The following is a 10,077-nucleotide window of genomic DNA, read 5'->3' on the forward strand; positions in this document are numbered from 1 at the left end:
AGAGATAAAAAGGCGTGTCAACACATCAAGCAGACAGCTTGAATTGCTAGACATTTTTGGTAAAGGCATGATCAGTGTGCCCCACCTAATGAGTGGTGTAGACCACATGTTCGGTAGTGCGTCACTTGCGTGTCATGTGAGCAAGTACATTTCCCGCTTCCTTTTATTAACTGAGCACCCTCCCATATAAGCTAGTCCACAGGAAATTGTATTCTGCCTAGAGCTTTCAGTGATTGGTCAATCCACAGGCTCACAATTAGGAGCGCATTTTCATCATTTACAACAAGAAAAAAAACACACACACACACACAGAGTAAGCTACTTAATCTAATTGCTGTTAATTTAACGGGAGGTGCCGGGACGAAAAACACCTAAATTAATGAGGTACAGTACATGAAAAACTTTTTTTCAAAAAAGATATCGAGACGTAAAATCCAAAAATAATAATGTTGCTTTTCATAAAGCTTATTCCTTTTGAAATGCTGCAAAACTAAAGTAGGATTCTAGCCATTTAAAATGCTGTATTAGCAAATGTACAATAGATGGTGTTAGGGCATTTGTGTTTTGTCAGTGTGAAAGAAGAGCCGCTTGTGTAATGGGACATTGTATCTAGTGGACCACTATCAGCACAATGAAAGACAGCTTTTATCAGTGTTATCCATCAACAGGATATATAAATCACTCATTTCTCAAAAGGAAAAAAACAACAAAAGTATATAGACCCCAGCCAGGAGTAGGATTCAATCACATGCTGCCCCACCTGAATGTAAGCACCCACATGCACATAGGGCAACCCGCTTATCAATCATGATGGTCCACATACATATTGAAAGTGAAGATTCACTTCTTCTTCTTCTTCTTTTTCAGCCTGACTCTGTGGACAGAACATACCATGGTCAGGACAACCTGATGAACAGCGCTCATAGGTAGAACAAGTACCCTAGCGACGCTCTTGAAGGGTTTTGTGAAATGGCAAGGCAATTAGATTAGCACAAGAGATGGACCAGGCAACTCACAGCACAAGTAGAGATTGAAGAGGAATTCACATCACATGTGCCAACATCAAGTGCATGATCTAGACCATTCATCAGGTGGGTCCCACCATGAGCCTGCTCTAGCCTAAAAACATCCCATTTATCAGGTTGGACACATGTAGATTCAATATAGACCATTAGTCATTTTTCTCACTGTCCATTTTCTGTAGCGTGGGTGGCCCACCTGAAGAAGAGACAAACCTGATTACTAGGCCAGGGCGTGTTCACTGTCGGCCCATCCTGATGACAGGCCCAAATCTCACAAATGTGTGCCATGCATCTCTTTGGCATTTCTCGATAGATTGTATCAAGAACAGTTGGATATCCTTTTTCTTGGCTGTTTTGACCAGCAAAAGGTCACCCATTTAATATAGCTACTCAATCAGAGACAATTATGGATCTCCCAAGGCTGCCAGACTAAGCATAGATCTAGAAGAGTGCGCACGCAGGGATGGGCATGGGCGTGTGCATGGGCATAGGCATGTGCTGTGGGGCATGGGCGTGTGGCTGGGCGAGTGGGTGTGTGGTTGTGTTTCTGTTCGATGCAGTGGACACAAGGAATAAGCAACGAGGACATCATCATATCATCTTACAACTAAATGTTTGTTAGATTCCCGCTAGCTTCACATTTTCAGTGAACACCTGGTGATGTCAAACAAGCTAAACAGATGTCCAGAAACCAAAGACTGGCAGTGGAACACATCTCCCATGATGTGCATGGGGATCTTCTGCATGCAGCTTCTGATGAGTTAAGCAGACAATGGTACTTTCAATGCCATTCTCTGGGCCAACCAAGGTCTTTCAGGATTCGGATCGATAAAATAGTGCATCAGGAACTGTTCTGCTTCTTCATCTACCAATTCCCTAGACCAGGTTACTCTCCTTGAGAGGCAACAACCTGGACCAGAACACCTGCATATTTTACAAGGAGAAAATGCAAATAAACAATCCATCAAATGATAGAGATTTACACAATGAAACATCGGAAACCATGCTAAAATCTACTATGCTATTAAAAAAAATAACACAATGTTTCATGAGTGCACCCATACATTGGGGTTGATGGCCGTAACAATGTTTCCCAGAGAGGTACACCGTACATGGGAAAAAGCCACAACTTTCTAGCTAAACGGCATTCAACCATAACCCATTCCCAATGCTCACCACCTAAACCTCCAACTGATTGTGTCATCTGCAGGTGATTCCTCATTTGTAGCAACAACTTCCTTGGTAAACATGGGGAACTTGCGAAAAGAACATGATGAAAAACGGGGACAAAGAAGGCAATGGAGATCATGGTTTGCAAATCACTTTTTGTGTATCGAGTCATTCACGCACTGATATGGAGTCATATCACCCTGTATGCTTCATGGAAGATACAAATTAGTATCGGTATGGTATGATAAATCAAAGCTTGATAAAGATGGGGAATGGAGACAGGTGAGAAGGAAAAGGGAAGCAAAGGCCAATGAGCAAGATAACTGGGTAACACTTTTTGTCTCTAATCCGCTGCTGACACCCCTGCCAGGAGTGAAGGATCTGCTCAAAAATGGTTGGGTTGGTGACTGAAATGGTGTTTCCCAAAGAGAGGTACACAGGAAGAAGTAGGGGAATCTGCTTTGTCCTAAGAGGTTCAGAATATAACACACAGAACGCGACAGCTGAAACAGATGGTATGAGCTGGGGAGGCTCAGTGCTGAAGTTCCAGAGAGCCAAGTGTAAGTTTGCAATCCAGGCCCTCTCCCTGTTGGGACATCAGGAAGCCGGGTTAAGCAGAGGCACATGACAAAAGAACCCAACAGTGGGCGTGCCATGCTATGAGAAGGGAAGTAAGTTTTGGTAGGTCTTATCCAAGGTATTCAAAATCGGTTATGTAACGGCCGTTACACGTTATGGGGTCGAAACGGCTGTTACAGGAAAAACAGGCCGTAACGGCCCTGTAACAGTTTTTTCACCGTTACGGCCCGTATCATAACGGTAATGGTGGTGGCACTGTTTTAGAACACCTCGGTCTTATCATTTAGAGGTAGTGAGGAAGACCAAAAGGCTTTGTTCATGATGATGGATGAAAGGGACAGAGCTTTTGAGGAAGAGAAGGGACAAGCTTCGAGAAAATCAATAAAGTCTCATGGGTTAGGTCTTCGGCCGAACCCTCCTCGTGGACCCCACATCACAGGGATCTCGCCTCCCAACCCACCTCACATAGGTTGCCCACCTCAAGTGTGACCCCACATCCCATGGGTCACCTCACTCTAGCCCGGTGTTAAAATGCCCCTACATTAATCACCCATGATGAGGAGTCTCGCACCCCAGGTCAGGCCCTCAACCGAACCCCCCTCGTTGGCCCCACTTCACATGGGTCTCGCCTTAAATGAGCCACCCACCTCACATGGGTTGCCCACCTCGAGTGTGCCCCTGCATCCCACAGGCCACCCCACTCGAGCCCAATGCGAAAATGTCCGTTGATGCAGAACAACTAACCACTTGCTCTAAAAGCTCGAACTGATAGAGAGTGGAGAATAAATCCTTTTATCTCATAACCCAGGCCCCACTTCCCATGGGTTAGGTCCTCGGATGAACCCCTCTCATGGGCCCCACATTACATGAGTCTCGCCTCCCACAAGCCACCCGCCTCACATGGGCCGCCCACCCAGAGTGTGCCCCTACATCCCACAAGCCACTCCATTCGAGCCCTGTGTGAAAATGCCCATGCATTACAAATGGAACCAGAATTAGATTCTAGCTTAATAGGTGGTGAGAGGATATTCGGCTAAAAGAGATACTTCCAAATGTCTTTAGTTCGCTTATGAAGGAGATGGCTCTATATCATGTTTATTATTTCTTGAGGGAGAGAGAGTTGTGTGGTCCCCAAGCCTCCGAAGGAATATGCGTAACAGAGATCGACGAGTTCACTAGGAATGCATAATTGTTGACCATTTATTCTTGCATTGCCCCTTTGCCCAAGAAATTTGGGGGAACATTTGACATAAAGTCAAGTCAAAAAGATATCCAAGGTGATCATTGATGTGGATATTTGTTTATATAAAGTCTCAAATGATACTTGCAAGTAGTATTTGAACGCTGATTAAATTGCCATTACTAAACTTTATCAAACTTCCATTTCTAACTCTACAGAATTGATACTACATAAGAATGTAGTGAACTGAGAGTTGAATGTAAATACCTGTATTCATAAAAGCAAGCACTTCTCTCATTTTCAGATTTGTCCCAGTTATGCCACCCAACAGGTTTAATGCACGCATCCATCCACGTGTATGCAAAAACCACCCTTCCAAAAGGTCCCCATGGCCTCCCCAGATATGAATATGAAGTCCCCCCATTCCCAGTGATCACACACCTGATTAATCAATTCATGTAGCCCAAATTAGAATCATAGAAGAAATCTACAGTTCCCTTTTCCAAGATTTAGAAAAAAGAGTAAAAAGAACTGAATGCAGAAGAATAAGTGTGACTCAGGACATGGACTGGCATGTCATAAGCTGGCATGGATGCCGTTAGAGGTACATTCCATCATGTCTCTGTTCTAGTATTTTGAAATAAGACCTCGTTGCAAAGTAATAATAGATCTGTACTGACTACTGACATTATCAGCTTCAAGCAATTGGTTCACGTATATCCAGCTTTGAAACAAAATGACAATCTTCATGTAAACTTAGAAATAAAATGAAGCCTGTGGTGAACCCACCTTAAAAACACATAGCCTGTTGACTCCTGAGAGGATTTCCTACTTTGGGCAGTTACGAATCCTTGTGACTTGCAGTGAATATGGCAATGTTCCAGAAGAGCAGTACTGTTTCCAAAGATGAAGTCCACACTACCTTCGATATAACAATCTCTCAAATACTGTTTTCCGTAATGTAAATACAATGTGTCCTGCATAAAGATGCAAACAAATATGCTTTTACGGGGGGGAAAAAAAGAATTAACAGGACAGGTTAAGGTGACTGTCAGTTGTGGATTGTCTAAAAAATGCTGAAACTGTTCCATTCTAGGAGCAAAGAAACTGCTACCCATGAAGCTAACTTTTGCCAGCGATAGCTCCCAGGTACATCATAAATTTCATTAATTTGATCCACGATCAAAACATGCTATTTTGCCCAAACAATCAATGTACCCTTGCTAAATTTCTTTCACAAGTGGCGTGAGGATCAAAATACTAAATCAGGATCTGCAAAATGCACCCAACTTACTTGTGTGTATATCAGCAAAGGAAGAGGGAAGGGAGATGAAATTCTTTTGTATGTAAGAATTGGATGGGGAGAGGGGAGGAGAAGAAGAGAAGGGTAATATTTCAAAGCTTGAGTTGAGAGGAAAGACAAGGAGAATAGACAGAGAGAAAAATGAAAAGAGAAGCAACAAAGAGTATGTTTCAAAGAGTGATGCAAAGAAAGAAGGATTGGCAAAGGAAGAACTAAACGTACATGTAAACAAACAGAAGGAGAGAGTAGAGGTCAGGAGAGACATGAAGTAAGCACATCTGCAAACGAGACTTCAACAGTTTAAGGGCGAACCTGGCATTCTGGTACTACGAAAATGAATAAAATAAAATAGAAGAAGAGAGTTGACCTTCTTTTTTTTTGGCATGTGCCTTCCATGAGTCAATCGGCCGATACATGATTACAAGTATATGGGCCAACAAATGCCCAAAATGCAGAAACATAAGAAAAATACAAGTTCGCCTCACTCTTTACTAAAAACACAACTAACAAAAACCCCAAAGCAACATAGAAGTAAAAATATCTGATACAATAAAGACTTATCCCTCAGGGCATGTTTGGATTGGTGGAATCCAAAAGATAGATTAGGAAAGGAAAATGTCACATCTACAGAAAAGTATAGATAAGGAAATCTGTGGAAAAGAATCCTCAAAAAGGTTGTTTGTTCTAGTTTATGTGATTTCGACGGAAATGTGGAATGGTCAACCGTCAAAAAGGGACATTTGTCTCTCAAAAGGGGTGGAAATGAGGACTATCATTATATATATAACACTCAGTGTTGTCAATATCGTACGATTTACGATTCACTTCTTTGCACCCCACGTACACTATAATATCACTTCTTTTCTTTCTTTTGAGAGAGAGTGGTAAGATTTGGAGTTTGTGTGGGCCTAAATAGTTTTTTTTTTTTTCAAAATTTTTCTCTTTTTTTTTTTTAATCGTTTGTAATCTTCTATGTTTGTGTGGAGCCTAAATAGTTTTTTTTTTCTAAATACGTAGGCTTGTCACTTGTGTGTTGATTCTTGTTGAGCAATGGAAATGGGAAAGAAATTGAAGACCACGGACAATGATCTTATGTGGGAATACTGTTCAAAGATGGATGGGAACAATAATCTCCACCTAAGATGTAATTTTTGTGGGAAGGCATATTGGGGATGTGTGTTTCGAATGAAACATCACCTTAGCCTGAACGAAGAAAAATATAGCAGCGTGTCCACAAGTTGGTGATGATATAGCGGAAAAATTCAAGAATTTGTTGGATGGTAATGTTAGTGAGAAGAAGCAACAAGAAGAAATAGCATACGATGTTGGTTGATGAAGTGGATGAAATGGGTAGAGGAAAAATAAAAAGAAATATGGATGATTTTATAGAAAGAAAGAGTGGGCCAAAAGAAAAACAACGAGCCACTCTAAACGAAATTTGGAAGAAGGGAGAAAGAGACAATGTTTGCCTTTCCATTTCTTGTTTCCTATATGCGAATGCTCTACCATTTAACCTTGTAAAAAGCTCAATCTTCGCACCTATGATAGAAGTAGTTGCTGCAATTGGGCCGGAATTAAAGCTTTCACCGTATTACAAAGTAAAGAATAATTTTTTAAGATGGAGGTTGAGTTGATAGATAAATCTATTGATGTTTATAGAAGTAGGCGAAGACCGGATGCACAATAATATCATATTGGAGGACCAATAGAATGGATCGGTCTATCACAATTTTTTTGGTTAGCACAGATCAGCACACATGCGCACACATGCGCACACACAGAGCAACTCTAGTCGCATCAAAAACTGGCAACCTCAAATATACGTATGTGTATGTGTATAGGTGTGTGTGTGTGTGTGTGTGTGTGTGTGTGTGTCAATGTTGTCAAAATCGTTATGGTATCACAAATCGTAATAAGGGTTGAATCATATCGAATTGCAAATCGTAAGATTTTTTATAATTTTCTTAAAATTTTGAAAAAAAATATAAATAAATCAGAAAAATTAGGAACTCATCAATCATCCTTTTGCCATCAATACGCACCAAGGTAATGCCATGTCATGATATTGTTAAAAAATTCTTATATTTCCTTTATTATTTGTCATTTAAGAATTTTTACTTAAAAAACATGCAAGGATCCTTTAATAATTTATGCTCTTGTTACCTTTCTTGAATATAGAATCACATGGAAAATAGGTATTTGATTATGTAGATAGATGAAAAAAAAGATATTTTGATTTCTAACCACCACTCTACAATACATATAAATCAACATTATCATAACCATCGACAAAAACATTCTAAATAAGTCATACATCAATTTGGTGTTTCAATTAGTGAAGTAAGAAATCATTTTTTTTAAAAAAAGATCCATGATTTAACATTGGAGAGAATATATATCATTTAATCTCTTATAACATACAAAATAAAATAATAAATCTTTTCTAAATTATTCTTAAAACCCCCACCAATTTAAAAACATAAAATAAAAGCCAAGTAAAGCTTAAAATAAAAGAGAACAAGTATAATTTGAAGTGTAAATCGGGATTTGAATCGAAAATCGTAGGATTCAAATCATAGAATCATAGGATTCACATAAAAAGGGATTCAAGGTGGGATTCAAATCATTTTTGCTTAAGATTCAACTCAAATTGTACATCGTAGGATTTTGACAACATTGGTGTGTGTGTGCATGTGTGCGTCCATTCTCGGTGTAGGGAACATGGTTTTATGACATAAAACTTGTGTATCACGTTTGCTTCCCACGATCAGAAACCTCGTGGTGAGACTCCATGCAAACCATTGACACGATGAGATTTTGACCCCATCCATCCCTCCATCCAGCACACACACTTCTCTCGCTCTCACTTCTATCATTTCTCCGCCTTACATCTCTACAACTTCATGAAGAATGCGAATCTTGAATGCCATTGCAGTTACTTCTCTGAGTTCCAGGTATTGTCCTAGATCCGATGGAGCAAAAAATCAGGAATTTCATATTCGAGGAAGATATTGAATCTTTATTTGGATTATAGATGCTGTCCTGCATCAACTTTGGGTCATAAATGATTTACATGGAGAGTAATGAATGAACTTTTTCAGCAGGAAGTGGAGAGGGCCATTCCCAAAGAAGTTGTATGGAATTGTCTTATGGAATCACTCAAAATGGAGCAAGTAATGTCATCCAGCAAAATAAAAGAAAGAAAAATCAAGAAACTAGTTAAGTTAGGACATGTTTAGGGTACCTGCCATCCAAGAAAGCGGCAATTGTAGAAGGCACAGCGGTCAGCAGTTACTCTGATAGCCACAGCTTGGCCTGAACCCTGGAGAAGAGAGGAATGAATGAGAGATGAACAAGTGAAATTATAGGGTAAGGGAGGTTGAGAGAGATGTTATTAACAAATACCTGAGGAGCAGAGTTCTCAAAAGTGATGTTCTCGGCTATAAAGTCCTCTCCTTCAACAATGGTACTCCCGCATCCAAAGGTGCCTGTCCCGATTAAGCGAGAGGCCTGAATGATAGAGTCGGTCGGTCCATTGGATAAATAGTTGAAAAAGAGAGAATGTGTGTGTGTGTGTGTGTGTGTGTGTGTGTAAAGGAAAGGAAAGGAAAGAAGGAAGACCTGGTGATGATTGATGCGAGTGGCAGTGTTGTCCCAGGTGACGAGGGTGACCTCAGGGCGAGAGCCAGCGAGGGTGATGAAGTTCTTCGTCTTGGGGACATAAACAGGTTGCCTGTAGACACCTGGTCCAACACTTATTATGGTTCTCCGGCAGTTACCCAACGGCACTGCGTCTATTGCTTCTTGGATCGTCGCGAATTCTCCGCTCCCGTCTTTAGCTACGCTCATCACCCGACCAACCCCTGCGCTACCCATCCCTCCTCCTCCTGCTGATTGTTGATTAATCCGACCAACCCCTGCGCTACCCATCCCTCCTTCTCCTGCTGATTGTTGATTGATTTTGAGAGTAGAGGCCCTGATCGCCGGTCCCTTCCAAGGCCCAAATACAACTTCTCGGAGATTCCTCTCCCTCTCTCTCTCTTTCCCTTTCTCCCTCTCTTTCCACGCCCAAGGTCGCGTCAAAGCTGATCCATGTTACGATGAATTCGTTTTGTCTCTCGGGGCAATGATTCCTACGCACCTTTCATATCTACTGTCCGTCTACTGTATAACGCCTAACTACGTGTACTTGAGGCACATCAAAATACATTTTAAATAAAATTATTGTATTGTATACACCCCCACCTCCAGCGGATAAGCCTGATTGGACAGAAATCTCAATCCGTACCCCTAACCCTGAGTTAAACCCTGATTTACACTCTTAACCCTAATTTAAATGCCGAACCTTAAAATCCTGTAAACTAGAAACTGATCTAAAATTAGTTTCGAACCAAACTTTAGGGCCGGTTTGATTTCGAAAGATCCGGTAAATGTAAGTTTTTAGAGCATTTATTGCTTGCATCCTTATTTGAGGTGAAATGTCATATCCCATTCTCACCTATTTTCCAAGATAGATTTCCAGAAAATCTATGGAAATAGACCAGATTAGGTAATTCCCTTGCTTGACCGTAGCCCAGCAAAAGGGTGGGAGATACCGACGCAGATTTCTATACTGCAAGTTTGAGTTGCAAGACACCTGCGACTTATGTTACTTAACTAGGTTCCGTGGGCCCCATAATGGTGTATGCTTTATATCCACACCGTCCAACCAGTTGGACATATCATTTTAGGGAAATCTCGGTATTTGATGAGTCAGATCTAAATCTCTAGTGGACCCCATCACATAAGACAGAAGAAAGAGTAACGCCCACCGTTTCATGTAT

At 41.0% G+C, this 10,077-nt stretch overlaps 1 protein-coding gene across 1 annotated transcript; it reads right to left on the minus strand.

Annotated features, from left to right (window-relative positions):
• Positions 1–1,595: 1,595 nt before the first annotated feature.
• LOC131230876 (pectinesterase 31) lies at positions 1,596–9,482 on the minus strand. The gene is made up of 6 exons (XM_058226904.1): positions 8,876–9,482; positions 8,660–8,764; positions 8,499–8,576; positions 4,741–4,928; positions 4,219–4,392; positions 1,596–1,946 (listed from the first exon to the last, which is right to left on the minus strand). Exons 1-6 carry the CDS (start codon positions 9,182–9,184, stop codon positions 1,784–1,786), a joined length of 1,017 nt encoding a protein of 338 aa, XP_058082887.1. The 5' UTR covers positions 9,185–9,482; the 3' UTR covers positions 1,596–1,783.
• Positions 9,483–10,077: the final 595 nt, after the last annotated feature.

The sequence above is a fragment of the Magnolia sinica genome, chromosome 2 (genome assembly GCF_029962835.1).
Source record: "Magnolia sinica isolate HGM2019 chromosome 2, MsV1, whole genome shotgun sequence".
NCBI lineage: Eukaryota > Viridiplantae > Streptophyta > Magnoliopsida > Magnoliales > Magnoliaceae > Magnolia > Magnolia sinica.

Bases quoted from the DNA above. Each gene is read 5' to 3' on its own strand.
- LOC131230876 (XM_058226904.1), bottom strand. From the start codon at position 9,184: ATGGGTAGCGCAGGGGTTGGTCGGATTAATCAACAATCAGCAGGAGGA. The intron at 4,393-4,740 runs GTGGGTTCACCA...TTGATTAATCAG, and splicing joins ACAGGCTATGTGTTTTTAAG to GTGTGTGATCACTGGGAATG. The intron at 1,947-4,218 runs GTATTTACATTC...TAAAATATGCAG, and splicing joins GCTTGCTTTTATGAATACAG to GTGTTCTGGTCCAGGTTGTT.